This window comes from Poecile atricapillus, chromosome 2, assembly GCF_030490865.1.
Source record: "Poecile atricapillus isolate bPoeAtr1 chromosome 2, bPoeAtr1.hap1, whole genome shotgun sequence".
Taxonomy (NCBI): Eukaryota; Metazoa; Chordata; class Aves; order Passeriformes; family Paridae; genus Poecile; species Poecile atricapillus.
In genome coordinates this window covers 121,829,492-121,855,652 of record NC_081250.1, presented here as the reverse complement: position 1 = coordinate 121,855,652, position 26,161 = coordinate 121,829,492, and the positions used below count along the sequence as shown (strand labels likewise).

The window sequence follows — 26,161 nt, the reverse complement described above, 5'->3', positions numbered from 1 at the left end:
CTTAATCAGGAATTATACAAGTCAGGTATTCAGAGGTGGATCCTGTGCATGCAGTCAAGACTGGAAAAACCACATGTCTAAACCTGTGCTTCTGGAAATAGTTTTCAGCATAGTCAAAAGCAGATAACAAAATTATACCAATAGCACTTCTAAAGCTTAATAATTTTGCTTCCAGTATTTAAAAAAAATAAAGCATCTGTTAATAAAGTGAATTGCATTTCTTTTGCTTTCAAAATAAATGTGCTTCTCCGAAAACATTTAAAATACAGCAGCAAATAAGGGCCTGGTCTTTCATCTGATTTATATAGTTAAAGCTTCTGTTGGTTTTCATCAAGAGGGAGAGACTGTCATTCCTCTCATTCATATTTCAGTCAGCCCCTTTTTCCACGACTCCCATTGGTTTCAGGGGGAAATTCATCTGCACAAGGATTGAGGCCTTGACTTTACTCCTTTTAAACTTTTAGTGATTTTAATAGCCCAGAATCAGGTTTGTATGAAGTTTAGCTCGGGAGAGCTTAAGGAATTAAATCTCTGTTCCTGCAATACATTTCCTATGGCTGGACTCCTGCCCTCACCATTTCCAAGTGGCGTAGGTCTAAGGGGCTTTTCCAAAGTGTAAGGGTCACCTGGGAGAAAAAGCACACAGAATGAACATGACACAGACCTCAGTCTTGCCAGAACAGCGTCATTGTCTTGAATGGGAATTTTCTGTGGATCCAGAGCATGGGATCAGGTCCCATTTAGTCTTAATTTGGACTTCAACAGTTCACTAGGATGTAAAGGCAGATCGAACAGGCCCATGTGATTTCATAAAACTGCACATAGAAAATACAAACCAACACTTCAGGCATATAAAAATTGACTGGCATTTAGTTTTAGTCACCAAAAATATCTAGAAACTAAAAAATAAATGTAGAAGATTAATGACTATAAAATATTAAAGAGCTAAGTTTGGGGACAGTGATACATAACATGATTGAAAAGTGTTACGGAGAATACAATATAAATACATAAAACTGAATGCAGCAATAAGTTGAAATGAACTCCAATTAAAGACAAAAAATAATCATTTTTATTTTGAGAATTAATGACCAGACATTGTTTGAAAAAAAAAAGACATTATATTCTTGGTTACTCAAATGACTGAAGAGACAACTCCATATTATCTTGTTACAGAAATAAGAAAATAGATGGAAATATAGATGAAAATTTTTCTTTTAAAAAAACCACCTAAATGATTGTGCTGTGCTCATTGTTTGGCCCAGCTACCAGGATCAATATTTTGGGGCTCTTCAAACTTGCCTCTTTTCTATGTGCCAGGCTTGAGTGAGATCTGTGGAATCAGCCCAGCCATTTCAAGCAAAGGGCCATGTTGTAGCAATAAAATGCTTGTTCCTTTACACTAAATGCATTAATGCATTAGGTCCCTGGTTGTTACATATTCAAGTGACAGAAAAAGATACAAGTAAAAATTAACCTAGCTCTCCACTATGGTAAGTAGAAGCCTGCTGTTCCAAACTGTGCATTGATTGGTCTAAAGTACTTTCAAGTCTTCCTTACCAAAAAAAAAAAAAAAAAAAAAAAAAAAAAGGAACATATTTTAGGACATGTCTGTGCAACTACATACATTTGCTTATGATTAAAATTCATGAATTGAATAAACTTTTTATGATTTAGGGCATTAAAGCAATCTACAAGCTTTTTTAAAAAACAGTTTGTAGCACAGGAATTTATGGATTCTGGATAAAATAAAAAATAGCTTTTTTAAGACAGCGGTTAGATGACTACTTTGTAATGAAGGCTTTGGTTCAGCATCTGTTCTTTACTGGAAAGCTGGAGAAATCAGAGAAATGAAAAATGCTTTGGCAGTTGTCACTGGAATGATTGACATTTTCCTTTATTTAAGTACAGTGGAAATCCTGCACTCCATTTCAGAACAGCTATGGAAGGATGGGTTGAGGCAAAGTTGGTGAGTCAAGTGATATCTTCTGTCAGTCCAAATGATTGAACAGAAAAACACAAATAAGCTTTGGAGCATGGAAGACCTGAGGCAAATCACATGCATTTGGAGCCTTTTTTCTCCAGCTATATGATTTGTGATAATAAAAGGTACCACTTTGCCCCATCTCTTATGTCCTTACACCATAGCAGCTTCAACAACATTGCCATTAGTGAAGTATGAGCACTGTGTGGAGAACAAAAGGTAAGAGATCAAAGATCATGTAGAAGCAAATAGTGTTAAATCAAAGGAAAAATAAGAGTGTGGGAAATATTTTTTTTTAATATCAAGGTATATTCTATGAGGTTGAAAAACTTTTGGTTATATCTGAATAGCCATTTGGCACTATTTATTGCCGCAGAAATAACTATGATTTTTAAATTTTAAAATGGATTTATTTTTTTTTCTCAGTTATGAAATGTTGGCAGTTTTCTATAAAAATATCAAATGCTTCATGTTCTGGTCATTAAATCTTTACTTTTCCTCACAGGGTCATTAATTAAACTGACAAATGCAATAACTGAAGTTCTGCAAGTAAAAAAACAAAAACATCATGACTTATAGCACAGGTAAACTAAAATACTGTAGTCCTTAATTAACAAATATACTCATGAGCTTTTTAACAGAAAGCAAGAGACGTAAGATGCTTTAAGTAGAAGTTGCAATTTTGCAACATAAGTCTGTACAAAACCTCCAGGCAGCACGCTGTGAAGGAAGTACCTGTGTCCCAGGAAATGCTTTTTCCATAAATCCTTGTTAACAGTAGCTTTCCCCCCAACCCCAAACTATTTACAAGTATATGCATTTTGCAAGCTCAAAGCACCTTGTTTCACATCCTTATGAATGCATGCATTGACATTTCATCCTTTCATGTGCAAATTCTAAAATTCATTGTAACCAAGGAAAAAAAAAGTTAAAAGAGTTCAAAACCTGTCTACAATCATAAGTGAAAGGATCAAAAATGTCAGATGTTGCAGACCACTGGCTCCTAATAAAGCTCTCTTTATTGTATTCACCATTCTTGAGTAATTTTTTCCCTGTTTTTTTCAGTTTGTTACAAAAGCAGTCTTTTTTTTAAATTAAACAGTATTTAAACTAAACAACTCTTCATGCCATGCAAAAATAACATTTTATGCACTTTTGTGGAGGCTTTCCATGTTTTAGTTCATAGGCATTACTAACTGTTTTAAGAAAAGATGTTTTTATTGCTTCTGTAACTAGTCACATGCTAGTTTCACGTGTAGGACAATAACCAGTTTCTCCTGGACTTGAATGAATTTCTGGAGCAAATAAATGGTTTTCCATTTTGTGACCTTCTTGGTTATTGTCTGGCTTTACCTCACCCACAGCACGGTAAATGTCTTGAGTACAGTTGTGGCTCATGCTTTTGGGTGAAGAGCTGACCTGTGGCTCCCCTGTTAAATTGTTGCCATCGCTGTGTTTATCCCCACAGCAATTTGTCTTGATATCCTGTTTTTTCTCATGTTTCACACCATGTAACTCCATAAACTCTTCTTCTTCTCCAGTGTCTATTTCAGTGAAGCTCCTCCTCTCTTTTGAAGGGAAAGTGAAAATTTTTTGTTTGGGAAAGAGTGGGGATGATTTTTTAGCAGGTCCCTGACAAAGTGCAGATGCGTCAGCACCAAGTACAGGCCGTTCACCTTGGGGGGAATTTTCTTCTAGGAGAATGGTGCTGATGTGCTGAGGGGTGGCCTGTGTGAAGTCTGCTGCTGCTGTCACTGGCAGTGGCCTTGCAGTGCTTGGTGGAGTTTGTGGAGCGCCACCTCTGTTGTCTTTAAAATTAACTTTAAGGGATCTAGATTTTAATGGGTTGCTACCTTTCAGGGAGCTTTTGGGGCTTTCCATGGCAGTGTCAAAATGAAAATGACCATGTGAAACAGTTTGGGACCCACTGCCATCACTGATAACAGCTCTGTTGATTGGATTATAGTCAAAGGTGACATCGGTTGGAGAAAATCCTCTGTCTTTTGCAAATGGTATGAACTGAGAACTTCTTGCTCTTTGGTTTTCTTCCAGGTTAACGGCATCTGTTGGAAATCTCATTTGCAAGTGAGAGCCAGGAAACAGAGAGAGGGGAGACCTCTCTGTTTCTGTGAAGTCAGTTGCACAGCTGGCAAAACTATCGATACTGGATGTGCTTCTCATGTCCATGACAACGTCCGCAGGCCCAGTTGGCAATGGATCTCTCTGACCTATGACTTCTTCCATTTCTATTTCTTCCTCATACCTGGGTGGCTTTGCTGACTGGTCTTGGTAACCAGCATTGAGATTAGGCTGAGACTGAGTTTTAGTAATTTCATTATACAGCATCTCCAGTTTTTGGGCACTGAGGTGCTGTGGGCTGGAGGATGCTGCAGCGTTGTTCAATTGCTCATGGGAGTCTTGTTGACTAACTTCTTGGTACTTGTTTTCATAAGATTTGTTTGAGCTTGTTTCAGACATTGTCCTTCTGGCCCATTTCCACCGGCTTGGGGACAGGTGGCTGTCATCAGGTGTCTCCTTTGGACTGAGTGGTTCTCCAATCTTTCCTGAATCTACTGCTACATCTATCATTTCCATACTGCGAGCAAAGGCATCTTTCAGATTCATGGAGACAATACTGCCATTTCTTTTAGCTCGCTCAAGTGCTTCTCTCCTCTTAATTGCCTTCTCCTGTCTTTTCTGCTCCTTATAAAACTCTGAGAAATTGTTCACAATAATTGGTATGGGCAAGGCTATGACCAGCACTCCAGCAATACAGCAAAGTCCTCCAACTATTTTACCTAATAAGGTCTTAGGATAAATGTCACCATATCCTACAGTAGTCATAGTGATTGTTGCCCACCAGAATGACGCAGGAATACTTGTAAATTTTGTAGCATCCTCGTCCTTTTCAGCAAAGAATACAAGACTTGAAAATATCATTATGCCCATGGCTAAAAATAATATCAACAAGCCCAATTCATTGTAACTCCGCCTGAGCGTAAAGCCTAAAGACTGAAGGCCTGTTGAATGTCTGGCGAGCTTAAGAATCCTTAGGATCCTCATAATTCGAAATATCTGAACCACACGTCTAACATTTTGGAACTGCAGGACACTTTTGTTGGACTCTGTGAGAAAAATGGTGACATAGTATGGCAAGATAGCCAGTAAGTCAATGACATTTAGTGGGCCTTTGAAGAACTTCCACTTATTTGGTGAGGACAGAAAACGCAAAAGATACTCCATGGTAAACCAAGCAATACACACAGCTTCAACGTGTGCTAGCTGAGGGTTGTCATTTGGCTGCCCGAATTCATCTATTTCTTGAAGTTCTGGCAGTGTGTTAAGAGACAAAGCAATAGTGGACAGGACGATGAACAGAATGGACACAATGGCCAAAATCTGTAAAACAAAATAAAAAAAATGTTTTTGGTTAGATTGATACAAGTGTACTTGTCAGGGTTTGATTAAATCCTTTCAAATGTACATGTGTCAAATAAACACAGAATGGTGGAAGCTGTTTTCATGGCTGCATTCATTATTTTGTTTTATTGCTTTGAATTTCACACAGAGAAAACATTAGACTCATCTTAGACATGGCCAAAACCTGATTGCTTTACTGCCTGCAGTAAGCCAATTCATTTCAGAAAGCAGGCCATGACTGGTCTTACCATTTTTGAATTACAATAGGAGGTGATGTTTATTAGTGCAAGTCACCAAGTGAAAGATATACAGTTCCTGCTAATGTGCAGAACATTATGAATTTTCTGCATTAATTGTAATTATGTAAAACTTTACATAGTGTGGAGAATTGATTTGGGAATACCATGTGTACGAGGGTAATTCAGCACTTCATAGTACACACTTTCCTAGACAGGCATAAATTTATGACCTGAAAAGTTAAGAAGAAAAAGTTAAGAAGAATAAACAGGAAGCAGTGTTCAGGAGACTAGTTCTGCTGAATTGTCATGTCTGGACAAATTTCAGATGCTACAAGAATTGAAGGTATTGGTCCTGAATTAGGTTGAGAGCAAGATTTTAAAAGGTAAGAAGTATGAAGGAGAACTGAGTTTCTCATAATTATTAAGATGTGTAAGTATACAAAGGCTTCCAAGAAATAAAATTTTGTTTTCTGTCTAAGAAGATAGGTTTTATAATATATTTCGTCACTCACTTTCATAGAATCTTAGAATCACAGAATCACAGAAACATTAATGCTGAAAGAGATCTCCAAGACCCTCTAGTCCATTTGACTGAACACCACCATGCCAACTAAACCATAGCACTAAGTGCCACACCACTTGTTTCTTGAATGCTTCAAGACCTGCTGACTCCTTAGGCAGCCTGTTCAAATGCCTGTCAAGCCTTTGAGTGAAGAAATTCTTCCTGATGTTCAACCTGAACTTCCCCTGGCACAGCTTGAGGCCATATCCTTTCATCCTGCCACTGGTTGCCTGTGAGGACAGGCTGACCCCCACATGGCTACAGCCTCCTTTCAGGAATTTATAAGGAGTGATAAAGTCTCTCCTGAGCCTTCTTTTTTCCAGGCTAAACAACTCCAGCTCCCTCAGCTGCTCATCGTAACACTTGTAAGCTGCTCTGTGCTCCAGACCCTCCACCAGCTTCGTTGCCCTTCTCTGGACACACTCCAGCATCTCAAAGTGTTTCTTGTAGTGAGGGACTCAGAACTGAACACAGGACTTAAGGTAAGGCCTCACCAGTGACAACTACAGGATTGCTGCCCTGGTCCTGCTGGCCACACTATTCCTGACACAAGCCAGGATGTCATTGGTGGTGTTGGCCACCAGGGCACACTGCTGGCTCATGTCCAGCCTGCTGTTTAGCAGCAATCCCAAGTCCTTTTCCACTAGACAACTTTCCAGCCACTCTTTCCCAAGTCTGTAGCACCACGTGTGGTTGTTGTGACCAAAGTGCAGGACCCAGCAGTTTGTCGTGTTGAACCTCATACAGCTGGTCTTGGCCCATTGATTCAGCTTGTTCATATCCCTCTGTAGAGCCTTCCTGCCCTCCAGCAGATCAACACTCCTGCCCAACATTGTGCTGAATGAAAACTTACTGAAGGTGCACTCAATCCCTTCATCCAGATCATGGATAAAAATCTTAAACAGCACTGGCCTCAATACTGAGCCTTGGGAAGCCCCACTAGTAACCAGATGCGAGCTGGATGTAGCACCATTAACCCCCACACCTCCCTGGACCCAGCCATCCAGCCAGTCCTGCACCAGTGAAGAGTGCACCTGTGCAAGCCTTGGGCTGCCAGTTCTGGAGAATGCTGTGGGAGACAGTGCCAAAGGCTTTACTGAAGTCCAGGCAGACAGCATCCACAGCCTTTCCCTCATCCACTAGGCAGGTCTCCTGGTCAGAAAAACAGATCAGGTTGGTCAGGCAGGATCTGTCTTTCTTAAACCCATTGTGGCTGGGCCTGATCCTCTGGTTGTCCTGTTCGTGATGTGTGATTGCACTTAAGATAATCTGTCTCGTAACCTTACCCAGCATCAAGGTCAGGCTGAGAGACCTGTAGTTCCCTGGACCATTCTTCTGACCCTTCTTGTAGATGTGTGTCACATTGGCCAACCTCCAATTTCAGTTCCTGAGCTCTACACAGCTGAAACATTCCCTAATGTACAGGCACACCCGACACCTTTCATTCCTCACCTGTTCTTTCTGAAGAGCTTATAACCATCCATTGCCACACTTCATTCATGTGAGTGTTCCCACCATGGTTTGTGATGGCAACCACATCATTGCTCTCCTGCTGCACCATGGCTTCCAGCTCCTCCTGTTTGTTATCCATACTGTGTTCTGCCGTGTACGTGCATTTCAGGTGGGTTATTGATTTCATACCAAACACTGGCATGTTCTCCCCAGGCTCATCTCTAGTGGCCCTGGACCTACTCTCTTCCCCCTTCAAACCTAGTTTAAAGCTCTCTCAATCAGTCCTGCTACAATCCTTTTCCCCCTTTTAGACAGGTGAACCCCATCTGTCTCCAGCAGGCTGGGTTCTGTATAAATTGCCCCATGATGGAAAAAAGATATTTTGATAAAGTTCAGTTCTCCGTACCTCATAGCCTCCCACTTTCCCTGGAATAGCTGATTATTGTCTTTTACAGAACCAACACTATGAGAAAAAAATGAAAATCAGAAAACCTCACAGCCTTACCAGAAAGCTTAGTTATTTATACTCTAAGGAATATGAGCAGCTTTGAGACAGTGAGCAAAGTGTTAAAATGATACAAAAATCATTATAACACTTAGAAAAAAATATATTGTTTTGTAAGTCCTAATTAAATCCAGGGTTTTTATTAGAAATAATAAAATAAATTGTTTTTTGTTTTAAAGCTCAGTTTAAGCTCATTCATAAAAGCATTTACTTTCATTTCTCAGAAATGGTACTGTTAAATCCATTTGGTGATGTTCCAAGGATACATTAGGTCTGACAAAATTGCTGGAACACCCAAGAGGAGTGAAAAGCAGCTGAGAAGAATACAAGTGTGAGGAGTGTATGCAGAGAGACTGGTCACAGTGGTGATAGAGGCTCTAGAGATAAAAGGCCACCTCACTGTAGCTTTGAGAAAAATGGCAGTTAACTTGTTTCATCTATGGGTTATTAAGAGGATATTCAGCTCTCTAAGCACAAACAGAAATTGCTCATGGTGTGGTGTGTATTTGGCATCATGTTGTACTTATGTACTATCTTTGGCCTTTTTCAGCTACTAATAGTACAGAACAGGAATACAGGTATCACCTTTCATATTCTAAAGCATTGAAACAATTATTTGAATTTTTCTCTACCAGTGCTGCTTTTTTTTTTTTTTTTTAACTATATTTATTGGAGAAATAAGATCCATCCATTTCTCCTGCCAAATGAGTGACCATCTGTCTTCATCCTTCATACAACCCATTCAGAAAACATCCTTAAGTTAATTTATCCTATTTAGGTGGGCTATACAGTCCTTTAAAACTTCTGATACCAACATCAGCAAAAGAAGCCAACCTTACGGCTAAAAAGAATGAGGGCAATAACAATGCATATGTAGGCAGGGCTGATTAATGAAATTTGTAGCTAGAACTGAGGCAGACAAAAGACAGCACTGTAAATGAGAAATAACTACCTTTCAAACTGTGAAAGTCACATGTATCAGATTTCACTGGAAGCTGGAAACTTAAATAAGGTGTACTAGGTTATCCACTTCACATAAATGACTGTGAAATAGCTAATGCAGGCTTGAGTTCTCTAAGGTACTCAATAGCATAATTATACTTTCAGAATTTACAGAACAAATGAAAAAGGCATAAGTCTGAACAGTTGAGTTTGCAGTTTCTCTCAAGCTGATGGAGCCTCACTGGGACCAGAATCAGAATGTAAATAACAGGATTGGAAAAAGCTGCATAATACCAAGACCCAATTGCTTGACATGCATTGTTCTTAGAAAAAAAGAAAACTGTAAGAATGTATCTGCCCAACTGTCATCAAACTGATTTTAATTAGGAAACACTGGCATTTCAGTTTGTCATAAGGAATTTATTTCACCCCTAAATGTTTACCAGCACATGAAAGGTCCTAGAAAAGAGATGAGTCAGTGAATAGCACCCCCTCTTGCACCATGTGACATTGCTAAAACTCCATGCATTTTATAGACCTCGGACACAAAACTTTCCTGTTCAGAGTTGTCACCCAGGGTGTTTTATTGAAAAGAAGCAACTATTTGTTTGTTCCAGCCATTCCTTCATGGCTGCTTCATATGCTGCTAACACACAAGCCTGACCTCGCCCAGATCTTTTAATAAAATATGAAGTATAGCAAGCCTGGAATTTTAGGTGTTTTATACATATCATTTATAAGCATGAGTCTGTTCTTCATGAAAAAAAAAAAATACAACAAAGTAAAGCGGTTTGGTTTCTTCTAATGTAAGAATCTCAAGCTTTTATTTGTTGGGGACTTTGTTGTGTAATTAAAGCGGTGCATCATTCTACACACAGTATGTTTTAATTATTGCAATTGATTAGATTTCACAGCTCATTAGGCAAAAAATGCCAGGGGAAAACTTGGAAGAACAAGAGAAACTATGAGAAAAAGAAGTAAAAAAGAACTCCGTATTCTGAGTCTACATAAGGAACACTTTGCAGACATAACTATGCTCGTAAATTCTCATAGAACAGATGCAGATTGTATTAAGAGAAGCAGAGTTTGTAAGAAAGACTTGTAGCAAACTGCTAGGCTGGTTATGCTGATACAGAAGTGTAAAGAAACCATCACTGACTAAATCTTTCCTAGCAGAACTTCCTGTTATGTGATATTTCTAAACCATATTCTAGACTGAAAGGCCTAGAAAATTTGCTTGCTCCAAGTGATTAATCTACGACCACAGTTCTTGACATAATATTTTCAGCCTGCATTTCAGAATATACTCTGTTAAATGACAGATTCTGGCAGGTTATGTAATTTAGCTATGGAACTACAAAAGCACATGAAAATCCATATCCTCTTAATCTTTAAAAATATTTCCTTTTAAATGGCATTTTTTTCTAAAAGAATGGACAGATTTAAATTTCTTTCCTATGGGATGGACACGAGGCATTTGAATCTGTTGATGCAATGAATAGTAAAACATTCCTTGAGTTAATGATGCAGTCTTAACAGCCTCCGCCAGATGCTGTTGTTTCTAAGTTTTGGGGTACAAGGACTGGTAGCAATCTCCTGAAAATGTAGTTGTTTCCCAGTATTTTCACTAATTTTCACTAAAAAGTGGCTTTTTTTCCCTGTGCACCATCTCATTACTTATTACTGCCAGCAGTGTGAGGAATTCTGCATAAAATGAGCATACAACTGAGGCAGAAAATAAAGGTGCAATGGAATACCCTTCAAATTGTTCCTTGCTATTCTGCAACAACTGATATGGTAAGTGAAATGACACAGTATGTGAAAAGGCTTCTGCCAATATTGAATAAGCCAGTGTAATTTTTATGTAAAGCAGAAAAAAAGCATGCATCAGGTTCACATTAAAATATAGCTGCTGAGGGGAATTTCAGTTGAGCCCTACTGATCAGTACAGTATGTTTGATTAATATGGGTTTCAGTTTGGAATCAGGTAAGACTGTACTAGCAACAGTGTTTTCTTAGCCTTTTTTTTCCTAGGGTGGGACCTAGCATAGGATCTAGACCATTTAAATAATAGACAGCAGTATAGTCTCATACTTTTCAAATTTCTAGCCTCCACAGACACTGAAAATTATCAGGCTGTCATATACTCTCCTCTTTCTGCATTTAAATGCATGATATTGTCTTCACATGAAGTTCCCTGGCAGTATTTTTAACTCTGCCTTTAGAAAATCTCAGAAAAAATTGCTGTTGTTCAGCTTTTGAAAGGCTTCTGGAGAACTGTATCAACTTTCTTGGCCACTTACCTATGGCCTCAGAAGCATCTGCTCTTGGGAAAGAGGTGTCCTGGGCTAGATTTGAGCAGATAGGTATCTGGATTTGGTCTAGGTTCTTCAGATCAACCTGAGAGCTACCAAGTGCTGTAGCCTGCAGATCGTGCTGGATTTTGCATGGAAGGGAAACTTGTAGCACTGTTCTAAATGTTCTGGCCAGACAATCCACACACTCACAGCCACACTGGCAGGAGCAGAAGGTCAGATAATGAATGTTTTCATTTTTCTGAGGGAGGAAGCCCATGAAAGTGGAAGACATATTGGTAAGCTTGATGAGAAGTTTATAGAAATTAGTTTACTTCAGCAGCATTGTTTACTGTAAAATGTCTTCAGATTGTGATATTGAGTTTGCAACTGAATGGACAAAAAGTCTTGCTCAGTAAGAGTGCCATCTTGTACACCTGTCTAAATCTGTGTGCACTCTGTTCTTGACATCTGGGATAACCAAATGAGATGCATATTGGAGAAGCAAAGACAGCACTACAAATTGAGTCACCTTGCAACTATAACTATTTCCACATGAGGAATTTTAAGATTAGTCAGAATGTCAGTCTGTAGACATTTAGGAGAAGGGGCCATTAAAATATTCTTCTGTGATTCAAAGGACAAGAAGAAAGTCATGATACAACATCTCTCTCCCTGGTTTCTCCATTTTCTCCTTCCACTGTATCCCTGGGACTTCCCAGTTACAGGCATCACCTCTTCCTTCTGACCCACAATTCTGTATCATGCTGCTTTGCAGAGGGGACGGTACTCAGCTCACACCTGTATTTCTGCATTCCCAACATGTATCAGTGTGTCATAGATTACATCATAAACAGTCTGACAGACTTAAAATTACTCTGAATCTAAGGTTTCAACGGACCACACTGAAAAGGTTCAACAAAAGGCAAGATATTTTGCTACAGTCCTTTTCTGGCTAGTGATCTTTTTTAACATAAAGTCCTTAGCCATGGGACATAAAAAAGGAGACAAATAAATCCTACTTGGATGTACTCCAAACTAGAACACAATGGAGCTATGGCAAGCCTTAAGCATGCCAAATCTAACCAATCTCAATAGTCCTGCAACACTGAGAATTATCTAAGAATAGAACTATATGTTTGTAAAGGCTAGTTGTTTTAAGTGATGGAAAAAAATATTTCCAGTTACTAAAAGTTTAATTTTTGGAAAATAAGAGAGGGGAATAATTTAACAGAACAACATAAATGTACTGCAGCTCACATCTCTATCAATGTTGCCCTTTCAGAAACACATCTCATAATAACTCTGACAGCCCGTGTGCTCACTGAACAGCTTCTCTCTGCTGCTCTCAGTCTCCTTCCTTGATGACATTATTTAGAATTCTGACCTTTCATTTCCCACTTTTTCCTTGATTAGTATTATTATTAATGTCTTTAAGGACTTGATTTGAATGTTCTTCATTGCTCTTTCAGGGATATTCATTAAGCCTCACATTAACCACATATATGAAGGTTAAGTTCTCAGTGTTGTATTTATCTGGTGTCTAAGCGATGCACAGTCTTTTCCTTTGGTCTCTTTGCACTGGGATGACTCTCACTTAAGAAGCTTGGTTTAGAAATACCCATTTAGGAGGTTTTCACTTGAGATTTCATGACTAGCTCCATAAACACTCTTCATATTTGTATGTATGAGAACCATCTACTAGTTCATCAGTAGATGAAAAAGCTCTGTTTCCAGTTTAGCTTGACAGACAAGTTCCTATGAAGATAGTGAATGCATGTGCAATGTTTATTCATGATTCTATGAAGTTTACCTAAGGAGTGGCACATGTCCAGGGATGTGCTTTCCTATCAAGCTCACCCAGACTGGGAGCCAACATCTGGGACCACCTATGTTTCTGTAATGTGGTATTCTTCAAGTCTCTGTCTGAGGAGATTTCAGGCAGGTAGGAGTTTGCTGCCTGCCAATTCCAGTATGCATGGCAGATTGGTGATGATAACATCAGCAGAATCATCATCATGGTAATTCTAGTGGAAGGCGTAAAAGCAGGTAGTAAAAGCTCAAATTTTGCCACTAGGCAACTCAAACTATTCCAAGCACAGCTGTAGTCAAGCAAGGTATTTTGAAACTGGCTAAGGTAGGTCTACCTGACCAGAAAAAGTGTTTCTGTCTTGGCAAAACCTTCACTTCAGAAGTTCAGTCATAAAGCCATTGTCTGCAGCTGATATACTTCCTGCTTGAGAGCACTGTATAAATTCCATTTTTTTTCACAAAGCCTTTCCACTACTTTGTGCTGACCTTCCCACTCCATAGATGAATATTTGCCTTAAAAGATCTAGCATCTCAGAGGGAATAAACCTGCTTAGGAAAAGATATTTTATTCTTTGAGATTAGCAAGCATCCTTCTGGTTCAAAGTGACAGTAATAAAATGCCTCTCTCCTGCATTAGATGCAGGTAGATTACTGTTTACTGTTTTATACTATTAGGGTAACAGTAATAGAATACACCCCTCCTGCATTCTGGGGTGAACAAACTGCATTTACTTAATGACATGATTATTGCTTTAGGGAAGGGTAGCCTTGGGGTTTGTGCCACCAAGATTTTCATCATAAGAATTTAGTTTGAGTTTGAGAATTTGATTTTGGCTGAGTAGTGAGGTGGTTTTGCATAAGGCAACTCAGTGGATAATACGGCAAATGAGAACCCTGGAAATGGACTGAGCCTCTGTGAATCTGAACAAAAGAACAATTCAAGCCTCTTAGAACACTAGGGACACATTAGGCACACAGTAGAAAACTAAGTAAAATACTGCAAACATTTGCAGGATGTATTGCAACCAAAAAGTGATGTTGGAGACCAGAGAAACTGCAATATGCACAAGTAATAGGCAATGGATTGCAAATGGCACTGTCAGCTTGATCTTTAGCACAGCCCTGATGAAACCTGCTGTGTTTCATTATAGGCAAGAGCTGAGGATAATACTGAGGGCATTTGTTGGACTGGCAAAGATGGGAGACCTTAAGTATTCACAGATGAAGACAATCTTCATAGTTTGGAAGAGACATATGTACTCAATTTAGCATCAGTGGAGACAACCTTGAATACTGAATCAGCACAGAGTTAATGAGAATAATTTTTTTTTAACATATTAAGATCCATATCAAGTCAGCTCTAATATTATTTTGCTGTTGTTCAACAGCAAAAATCCATTTCAGCTGGAGACATGAAATCAATTATTTAATGATAAATAGCAAACTGTCCTCTAGGAATTAATGTAGAAGAAATGGCAGATGCAGAGTAAATGTAGGTGAATTGCTTTGTGTTTTTTTCACTATGAAATTGGATTAGCCCATGAATTTGACTGTCATATATTGACAGATATAGAGCTAGTACCTGCTTGAAATTATAGTGTGGCTAGTTTAATCAATTAACTAACTTAATGTAAGGCAGTTTACTGTGAAAATAAAAATTTTATTTAGCTAATGCTTTCTTTGCTCTATAATAATGTGAGAGATTTAACTGCCTTACATATGATCACAAAACATTAAGTTAAAGAGTCATCTTAAAGGCTTTATTTATACATAGCTTTTTGGCCTCCTAAGTATTATTTCTAAATGGAACAATTTGCTTGTGTGTGCAAGAAAAGTTATCTACATTTATCAAAAATGAATGTGATGTCTTTATTAAAGTTTCTGCCTACCCTCATTCAGAAGTTTTCTAAACCTTCTACATATTTCTTACATTTAAGTTGTGTTTTGTACTATTTGCCTAAATTTTTTTTTTGGTAGTGAAAGCTGAGTATTATTACTTAGATTAATGTACCAGAGTCTTCAAAATTTGCATCGAAGTCATGACAAGGAGCTTGCAGTTTCCAATCCTTTTGCATAGCAAACCATATGCAAGATCTGTTCTGTGCTACTTCACGCACAAAAACATTGGCTTCATTACAGGAATTTCATTTAAAAAAACCCAACAAACCAAAGAAACAAGGGAAAAAAACCCACAGCAAATCAGCCCAGCCTCCAGAGCCAAACAGAGAGGTCGTGTCCAGCATGGTCTGGGCTGGCTGTGGGAGCCAAGGGAGCGGGGCAGGGGGCGGGGCTGGATCGGGCGGTGGCACCCGGGAGCTGTCCCCCGGCCCGGTGCTGAACGCGGGGCCGCCGCAAAGAGGATGCGCCACATGTGGTGAGCCCACATTCACTGCAAACCCCTTTCGTTCGGTCACGTTACTTACGTGAAGGTAGGCAAATTATGCAGTCTAAAAGATAAGTCTGGGAAAAGAAAGATACTCTGGCATAATATTTGTTTCTTGGAAAAAATACCATTGAAGGAGGCAGGAATGTCACCAGAGGTGAGATATTTCTTTTTACCTCTTGCCATTTAGTAAGTTGTTGCTAACACCCAGCAAATCACGGTGGAGATAAACAAAAAGGAGTAATGAAAAATCAAATCACAATTGCTTAGCTCTAAGGAGTTTTAGCACAGGCTGTTGAATGGATTTAAAGGGGGAAATCAGCATACCTGATACACAGATTTATTCTAACGCTACCTATTTTGATATTAACATTCAACTTAAAGCACAAAGCTGGATGTAACTGATTTTTAAAACACAGAAACTGGAAATCAAATTTCTTGGTTCTCACTTTTTCTATTTTCCATTTAGTTTTAATGGAATTTGCTTACACTTGGGACCTCAGGTTATTAACCAGGACTGTACACTTGAGTCTAATTTGCTGGCAAATATATTAAGATTTTTGTTTAAACTAGTCTCATTCTATCATCTTTTTGCCATCGAATAAGGTGGGTTTTTTTGACATGTAATACAATGAGTAGGTATGGTATTTCTGAAGGCAGATTTTATCTATCAGACTTATTTGAAATTATGACAGGCCCAAAATTATTTATTCACACTTTCAAAATATTTTTTTCTATCTTGGCTTCATGACAATTTCTATATAAATTCCAGAAAGAAGGCTTTATATATAATATCTATATTAATCTATGGTTTTATGTAAAGGTTATGCCAGTGTTTCCCAAACTTGCAGAACAATTGAAATTGTCAGGGAAAGTAATCCTGCCTGCTTTCTTTTTTTGCAATACAGTAGTGAAAGGTCTGCATATCTTAAGTGTCATTTCCTTATGTTAGATGTCACTCCAGGATTACTTTTGAAACATCATCTGTAATGCTGCAGTTTCAAACCCTTATGAAGGTATGGTGTATGCTGTAACATATACACAGAGTACCAATGCTCTCCAATAAACATGCAAACATCCTCACATCACATTTAGGAAGGTCAAACTGTAACTGAAGACAGATCTGATTCAGAAAATATATTATCCATTATTAAAATACTATTAAAAAGGTTCTGCTCTTGCTGCTGTGAGCTCAGACTAACAGGATAGTATATGAGAAAATGCGTGTAAATTAAGGGAACATTCCAGTTTAGGGCTGTAATTCAGGCTCTGCTTTTAGCACAGGTACCTCAGGCAGGTGCTGAACAGGGTGTTCAAAGAATGTCAGTTTTAACCCAAACTGTGACTTGGACAGAAGAAGGGCTGAGTATTCCCCGCTCTGCAGAAGACTGTTCTGTCACAAATAAATGTCTGTTATGCTCATGGTCTATTAAAATTAGGTCTATCAATGTTACAAGGTCTGTTTTTTCCCTCAGGAAATCAAAGGGAGGTTTACTGTTGCCTTTAACCAGAATTCACGAGTAGAGTTTGAATATTTTAGTCAGCTGTACTGGGAAGCAAAGGAGGGCAGTCTGACAAGGCTTAGTCTAATGTTCTGTATAAATTTTGATATTTTTCCTATTTCGTATTTTAACCAGTAGATGTCTCTGTTTTATCAGGCAGCTGTTGACAAGGACACACTATTCCTGTTGTCACAACACATATTTAGTAAGAGAACCATTTATTTCCCATGGAATGAATACACGTGAATGCAAAAATGCCGACTTAATGCTCTCAACATACCCTAGCCAACCTAAGCCCCCAGAAGCTTTGGTGAGAGCTCTGGCTGCTAAGCAATTTTGAAAATCATCTTTATGGAAATGTCCCATAGGATTTTAAGAGGACAAAAGGGGAATTGGTGAGATTCTATGGATATTCATCTAAAAAATGTAATAAATTTAGTCCATCTTTTTTTATCCCGTGGAAAGGCTCTCAGAAGCAGCTTACAGAACAGTATGGAGTATTTGATTTCTACACAATGCCTCAGGAAATTCCATGTTGGGATAGATGAATTATCTCCTCTGCTTCACAAATGTGTAAGATTATATTATTTCTGCATCTATAGGCATCAAGAATAGAAATATGGATTATTTAAAACTCTTGCACCTAACTGAAAATATCATTGTGATACAATTCTCTTCAGACTTCTGTATTTTCCAAATTTCAAAAGAAAAAAAAATACAGGATATATACAGTTTTTCTAAAATCTCTACAAATGAGATCAGCAATTTAAAACTTATATTCAAATTCTATTATTTTAAATATATGAAAAATGAAGATATATTATTTCAGAACTTAGAACTTTTTGATTTTTGGTAATTTTCTAAGAATGTGATAGGTTTCTATCAGTTGCTTCCTGACCTTGTTCTTGTTCTCCTAGGGCAGTAGTCCACACATTTAAAAACCTAGGTGATATTTTTTTTGTCTCTGTTTTCCTGGAATCTTTATATTTGAAACACTGGATTAGGTCATCAGAGAGAAAAAATACTGGACTGGATCTAGACTGAGCCCTAAGCCCTAGACTGAGCATCAGAATTTTTGTTTGTGGGTTGCTCCATCCTGGTCAGATGCTCCCTTTTAGAAATCCTTACAGAAACTGTTAGGATCTGTTGTTGTGCCACATACTTATTAAAGTAAAAACACATACAATCTTAGAGAAGAGAAATGCCACCTCTTTTAGATGGCAGCTGTTCCCACATGAACAAGCAGGATGCTGGGGCTGTGTTTTCCATTTAGACCCAAGTCAATGTTGGAAACAGAACTCCTCCAGCTGGAGGAAGTGTGCTCCTCAAGGACAAATAGATGTTACAGACTACCCCTGTGTGTTCACACTTCCACCCACTGTGGCTCTTTCTCCTACTGTCAAGTGGAACCAGAGGTGAGCTATTTTTTAGCTCACATTTATGCTCTAAATGCGCTGTGATGAGAGGCATAGATGGCCAGTCTGAGTCATCAGTCCCGTGTCACTGGTTCCACCAGGCTGGCCATTTCTGGGACCCAAGCAGAACATGAAGTAGCAGAAATATCAGGCCTTACCCTGAAATGGCTTATTATTAAATACAGCTTTTCCCCAAATGTCTGAACAATGAGGAGCTGATTGTAGAAGGGGACATGAGTGTTGACTAGCTTCAAAAGAAGGACCAAATTGTCTGTCAAGTCTTCCTGGTTGTCAAACTGACAGCCAGGCCAGAGAAACCCCATAGGTTTCCATGACTGCAGCTACACAGCGGAGTCTCTACAGCTCAATCAGCCTTAAGACAAGAAATAAACCTGAAATAAATTTGTTGAACAGCTATAATGCAGCTATCTGCAGCAAGGCTATGGACAATAAAATTCATCTTCAAAGAACCCTTGAACATGGAACAAATACATTATACTCTGGCTATGCTTCAGGAAGTATCTCTCATAGCCGACAATTTCATAATACATATATTTTTTTTTTTTCTTTAAACTGCCAGCATCTGGCAATTTACGATAAAGGCTTGGAACAGAGTCTTTGGAGTATTTACAATTGCTTCTATCTACACACTGATTACATATATTTCTACTTCTGAAAGCCACATAAAACCCCCACACTCACCACCAAAACTCAAAAATTTTCTGGAAGGGCAATGTGATTCTTTATTCTACATGATCTTTATGATAAGGGATAGAACTGCATGAGTAATAAAAGAAGAAAAAGGTTTGTGTTATTGCTCAGTCAGAAGTGCTAATCAAAACAAAGCAAATAGTTTTCAAAAATCTCTTACTGTGGAATATATGTGACAAAACCATATGGCTTTTAGTAATTACAGTAATGGCAGTACTGGAAGAAATAATTCAGGTACCACCTGGAATAAACTGGAACCACTGTGTATAAGGAATATATGTAATATTACTATAAACTGTTATATATGTTTTCTCTGAGATGTAAACATACAGGTATGCACTTTCAAAAGGATTATTAATTATTGATCTTGTAGATTATAACTGCTTCTGCTTTATTCTGGGTCTTTTATGTCCAATTATTTTTCTGCAAGCTGTATAATTAGAAACACATTTTTATGGGAAAATACCTGGCTTACTATACCTCGGAGCTCACTGACAGTGAATTATTTCACTGCTATTAATAGAAACACAGGAACAACACCGTGGCTGAGGTTTGGGGGTTTTTTCAAAATGACTTTTCACAGTAGTCATGGAAGTGCACACTCCTATCATTGTCCCATGCTCCTTTGAAGGACAGGAAGTGGGACAGAGGTGATTTGTTGCCTTCAGTATAATACATTTGACATTATAACAGTTAATGTTAGTCTGAAAGGAAACAATTGGCAATACTGCTTTTACTGTCATACAAGATGGAGGAATGGATGTGGTATGGAGATTAGGGAGTCAAAGAACAGGAATATTTGAGTTGCTTTCCAAAATTTGGGATCTTGACTTCTGAACTGAATTTCAGCATCTAAGAAAACACTCTTCTTCTTTGAGGTTCTGTTTATGTTACAGAATGTTATCCTTTTGAAATATTTCCATTAAGACAGAAAATGAGAACCTAGTTTGACACAAAATAGGATTTAGAAATATGGGACTATATTACAATTATCGAAGGAAATACAGCATCTTCCATCAGTCCTAGCATCACCATGTATGGATACATTTCTGCTCAAACAATTACATCCCTGCTTCATTTCCACATCCTGGTTCACTTCTAGGTTCTTTCTGGAGGCATATGATCACCTCTGTGTGAGATGAGATATTCTGGATAATATACACCAGGAGAATAGTATGGACAGTCTCCTGAATGGGAGGGACTTTAGAGTAACCTGTCTGTGTGCTTGGACTGAGCCAGAAGAGACATTTTCATCACTAGCCCCAGCAAGCTTCCAAATGTACCTTCCACAGCCACAACCTGACACCGAATCTGATTTACACGAGAAAGCACTCATATAGCAACTGTGGGATGTTACTGTACATAACTAATGTCTCTTTTGGGGGAAGCCTGCTATATGTAACTCAACAAGATAAACAGTAATTTCTATGGATTTTTATCTGCAGGAAGCTTGTTTCAGAGCAGCATGATTTGGGTAAGAGATTCCCCTAAACGCATGTGAAATCGTAAAGGAGGAATAGTTTCCAAATCTCTCTCAGTGGAAATCAGAGAGCCAAACAGTAAAATGGTGCCAGTAAAGAAAGTGAGGAACAGATGTACTTTCATTGTCTAATCCTTCCACTTACAGTTAGTCTTTCAATATGATGAACACCATTGCTAACATCAAAACATGCAAAAAAAGTTGCATTGACAATGTCAAACATCAGCACTATTAGCAGGGTCACTAGTTTCACACCGATTCTGGAAGCTGGGATGAAAAGTGCTTATGAATTTTATCTTTACATCAAAGGAAAACATTTCCTCTGAAACACCCTGTCAAAAGGAAAAGATGCAGTCCCCTCTCCATTACAAAGCATTGGATTTTTATTAAAATTCATTTAGTGCCTAACTTTGTAGCTGGAAAGAAAAGCAATATTTATTTTGGAGTTGCCAATTGCTTTTCATTTTGACAAATGACTTAAATTATTTGCTTATCAGATTTACTTTAGGAATGAATTGTGTATTTTTTTCCAGAGGGTGTTACAATTCCTAAAGAGTTTCATCAATTTTCCATTAATGTGCCAGTCAGTCTTAAGCAATAATTGCTAAAGCAGAGGCATCATATTAACCTCTTGATACCAGAAGTTGGAATTAGCATATTAGCACTCAAGCAATGTAAACATTTGTCCATTGGTGACAAGGGATTAAACTGCAGCATGCAGCGTCTGCTGTGAAATAATTCACTTTACCTGGCCTAGCATATTTTCTGCAATGCACGAATCCTTATCCAAATGCACAGAACTCACTTGGAATATCCTCACAACTTCAGCAGCCAAACACCCATTCAAAGCAGAAGTCTGGAATTAAAATCCTACCTCAGTCTGATGTTATCCCAAAGCAGCTCAAATGAATGAGCCTTTAGCTTTTGTTACCTTTTCTTTTCCTGCACTCTATACAGTAATTACTGGGGGCTTTTGCAGGGAATATGCTTGTGCATACTATCAGCAAACATTTTTGATCAGTAATTTATACATCAAGATATGCTTCAAAATCTGATCACCACAGTAATCCCAGATGTAAGAATCCCATTGCTTCATACTAAAATACTAAAAAATTGACACAGTAGAATTATGGTAGCAGCAGTATAATTTTAAACACAAATTTCGTGACTGAATGATTTTTTTTTTCAGTGAGAAATCTGGCTCAACAGTTATCACTCATTTTTTCTTCCAGTAATATTTATCACATCACAGCAAAAGAAAATAAAAGAGGCATCAAACATATAGGCATAGATATTTTATATAAGAATTTCTAGTATTTATTAAGCATATCAGAAGTTTTACAGGAATAACGTCATGAAAGGAGTTTGTTGTTGTGCATTATTATTGCCTTAAGCTTTGATAAACTGTGAGTTATCAAAACTTGCAGGTAGGTCCTGAAATTGAAAGCCTGGTGGCCTTTCTAGATATAAGCTGTTTAATTTTCAACAGAAATGGCAAAGAGGCCCTGGGGAAGACTGTGGAATATCATGCCTATGGCCTCACGTTTCTTAGCTATAAATTTCCCGTTGTATAAAACTTCAGCCTAAAAACTACTGTACAGTAGCTGCCAACTTTACATTGGTCTTCAAAGGATCAATTAATTATGTCTGGTGTTCGATAAACTTTCAGAGATCAGTCCCCATTTAAATCACAGCATCTTGCTGGCTCTCTTTCTTATGTAGGAATGCAAGGTGGGGTGGGTTGTTGTTGGTCATGTTCAACCACACGGACACTCAGGGTTTGCTGGCCATAGTCTGAGGACCTGTATAGATATTATCAATTCTTAAATGATTCCATAAACTGGACCAACAGTCAGCACTAACCATTGTCATGACATGATTTTGGGGCATTGGTAACTTGTTTTCCTTATAATTAATCATTTACTACTGTTTACATTGTATTGCTGGAAGAATGCAGTACCCATTGAAATGGGTTCTTTACAGACAATCAGCAGACTCTTATCTGCATCTAGATTAATCTTGATACTAGATGAACACAATAAATAAAATGGAAAGACAGGAAGACAGGGACACTGTCACCATTTGAAGCTTGGTATCACATATTAATTAATTTGTATGTTTTTTATGTGAGTGTCTTTTCAGGGAATGGGGGCCTTTATGAGTTCAGGACAATATGTAGCAATAAGTGCTCTTTAGTTAGTTAAAAAATACAATTCATTATTTTCTATGACAGTTTAGTTTTGCATATGATTTATATATGTAAGAACTTTTTGCAACAGTAAGAAAGGCAAAAAAAACACCTTAGACTGAATGAGAATTGTGTTATCATATTAAGAATAATTTTCATTTCCCCATAGTGAAATAAATCCAATCCTCGAAGATAAGGGCAAGATTTGAGATGAGTAAATTGGTCTAGAGGCCCAGAGTTTTTATAGCTCAATTGCTTGGAGTGGCTCATATTAATTCTGTTCACTTTCTCCCACATGTATAACAAATATCATATAGTATTTCCAACAAATCATTGACTTTCCCTTCTTTTCCCTTGTTAAAGACACTTATTTTCAGTTCTGCCAAAACCATTAAAACATGACTAGCATATTTATTTTATACATCTTCCATGCCAGAAAGGAGTTGAAAGGATCCCATTTGAAGAAAAGCCTATTAGGAAACTTGAAATGATTTTTTTTTTTTTTCTTTGCTCTCCACTAGTCTGTGAAGCTGGAAGACTGACATTATTAGTTCTTTCCACTGTACCACCATCTCACTTATTTTGTAAGTATTACAATTACAATTCCTGTTTACCAGTTTATAAGCTTCCACTTCAGCAGTTTAGATGAAGAAATAACCTGTATGTGCATGTATCTGTGGTTATCTATCTTAACTACATAATCTGCAAAAGCAGAAACCTTAATTACCTTAATGCAATCAGGAAAGGAACTTCTGAGTCCTTTCAATATAAATGCCCTATTAATGGCTTTTACAGCTGATCTTCAGAATGCTGAGTTGAAGCATATGAGAACAGCTGATACTATGCTGATAGACAAGAGGTCAAATCTTTACAGGTCACATATGTTACTGCTGAAAGCTTAAGCAATTGCTTGCATGCAGGGTTATTTATGGTGTTGAAGTGTCAACCATAGTACTGGTATCTGATCCATACCTCATATAGATAAACCAACCTGAATGCCAACTCAGGGAACAGATGTCTGTGAAACTTGTCTGGTTGACAGATGCCAAAAAGTTTATTAAATATTAATGGCCACTTAAGCAGATTTTCTCTGCTAGTTCCTCTCTGAAGTAGTCACAAAATCCCAAATTATCTGGACTTCATTTTAGTCCGTGAAATATGCTACTTCAAGGTCTTGGGAAGGTTGCATCTCCAGCACTTTGATCAAGAACCTTCTTCTTTCTATATCCCCTACAGGTGTCAAAGTTATCTCTCACTTCGAGCAGGACTTGTATTGGTTTCCCTTTAGCACATTTTTAGGTTTGATTATCCTACTTTAAAAACAGTTCTTGGATGCAAACATGCTGCTTGGTTAGGAATACAGCAATAAAACATCAACACAATGCAACAATAAAACAACAGTAAAAATAATATATCTAGTTTATGAATAGTAGTAAAATCCCTTTGCTTGGACTGGGGATTCTTAAACTGCATAACACTTAACTGCCATGAAAGATGCATAAATAATTCCTAGGAAGCCAATATCTTCCTTCTGAGCAGAAATGTGACTGGGAACTGCTGTCATTGGTCCCACCATTACCACAGAGATGGTACATGAGAAGAATAAAGCTGGGGACTTCTGGAACCCTTTGTGTTTTGCAACAGATAAAACTATTCAGTTCAGAACAATGAGCAGCTTCTCTCCAGGACACATGCAGGAGGCTGTGCAGCACAGAAGCAGAAACTTTATATATAATGAGCCACTTCACATAGCAGATTATGTGGTAGCCTCTCATAACAGAGTAAAATAATTCCCCCGGTGTGAGCCTTATTTTAAAAGACATCTGCTTACAATTGTGAGGGATAATATTTTGCAGCGATAGGGAACATTTGAATCTCGAGCAAGAGACTGGAGTATTGGCTGTAACTACCTACAATTACTATTTGAACTCTCTCTTACAAAGTTACGCTTCCAGATCTCCACAGCTGTTCATATATTCACATACTGTACAGGTGAGGAGGACAAAGATATCTGCTCAGACTACTTACATCTCACAGACTTTTAGACACTTTGGGTAATCTAAAATGTACAAAGTTTACTTCTAAGACAGAAGAACATTGTCTCAAGATTATAGTCTTTAAAGAAAAGTCACCAAATCTCAGATTTACTCTTACTCAAAACTGCCATTTACAAATCTCAAGATTTCATGAGAGCAGCAGATGGTGAAAACACATTTTAAACTCATTTATGCTCCATGTAGTGGGATGAATTCTTTTTGCTCTCCTCATAAGTATCCTCCCAATACAATTCTGACATTATTTCCAAAAGCTGAAATTGATTATGAAGTTGGGGGTTTTTCCTCCATTTCATTTTGTATGGTTTTTGAAGTGACAAAGAAGTAAATCTTCACTTATATTTTAAATGCAACACCTGTCAGCTTTCATATATATTAAACATTTACACACATATGTTCATATACACACACATCTACATATACATGCATGTAAGTATGTACACTTATGCCTAGAAAGATCCCTGTTACATATCTACAAATTTGAAAGACAAAAGCTTAATTCAGGAGCATTTAGGGTTGTGGGTTACATTGCTGGCATAGTGCTAAATTCAATATACTAAACCCTTTATGCAATGTTTTATTACACAAAACATTGTAGATATGCCAAAAGTAAAAAAGCGGATTGCTGTGGAAGATTTAATGAATTTATGTCACTCTGGAAGCCTGAATCAAACACGATATTCCTGCAGCTTAATTTGGATTGCCAGTGATTTTTAAAGTAATTTGGAGCATACAGTTAGGAGACATTTGAACTGAGCTGGAAATACTCTGTGGAAAAATACAATTTGTTGCATATCTTCTCTGCATTGTGTTATTTTGGGTTCCTTTCTATTTTTAGTGCACACTGCTCTGTCCAAGACTTTCACTTTCCATATATCAGTTCTCAGTTCCCACCAATTTCTGCAAGAATTGCACCAATGGAGAGTGGCAAGAAAGCAAGCTCAAAGATAACAATGGAAGTGCTAACACACCATGGTAAAACTCCATGGGCTTTGAGGATTTCAGGTAGATACTTGTGTACCAAGTGCATACAACGTGATTCTTTGTTCATTCAATATGATGAAATACCTGGAACAACCTTCTCCAGGGTTCTTTCTATTTTTTTAAAAAAATTAATTCACAGTATTTCCTGATTTGCTTCACCAACCTGATCTCATTTCAACAGTTCTCTTTGTGAGTAAGATGAAATGGAGAACATCCAACACAGTCAGTTCAGTT

The 26,161-nt window shown here is 37.9% G+C and overlaps 1 protein-coding gene across 1 annotated transcript in view; it reads right to left on the bottom strand.

Moving 5' to 3' along the window:
• Nucleotides 1-3,220: 3,220 nt before the first annotated feature.
• The window catches only part of KCNB2 (potassium voltage-gated channel subfamily B member 2), a 164,043-nt gene continuing 141,102 nt past the window's right edge, over nt 3,221-26,161 (bottom strand). The window contains exon 2 of the mRNA XM_058832537.1: nt 3,221-5,383. Coding sequence (XP_058688520.1) covers nt 3,221-5,383 — 2,163 coding nt within the window. The remainder of the gene's footprint in view (nt 5,384-26,161) is intronic.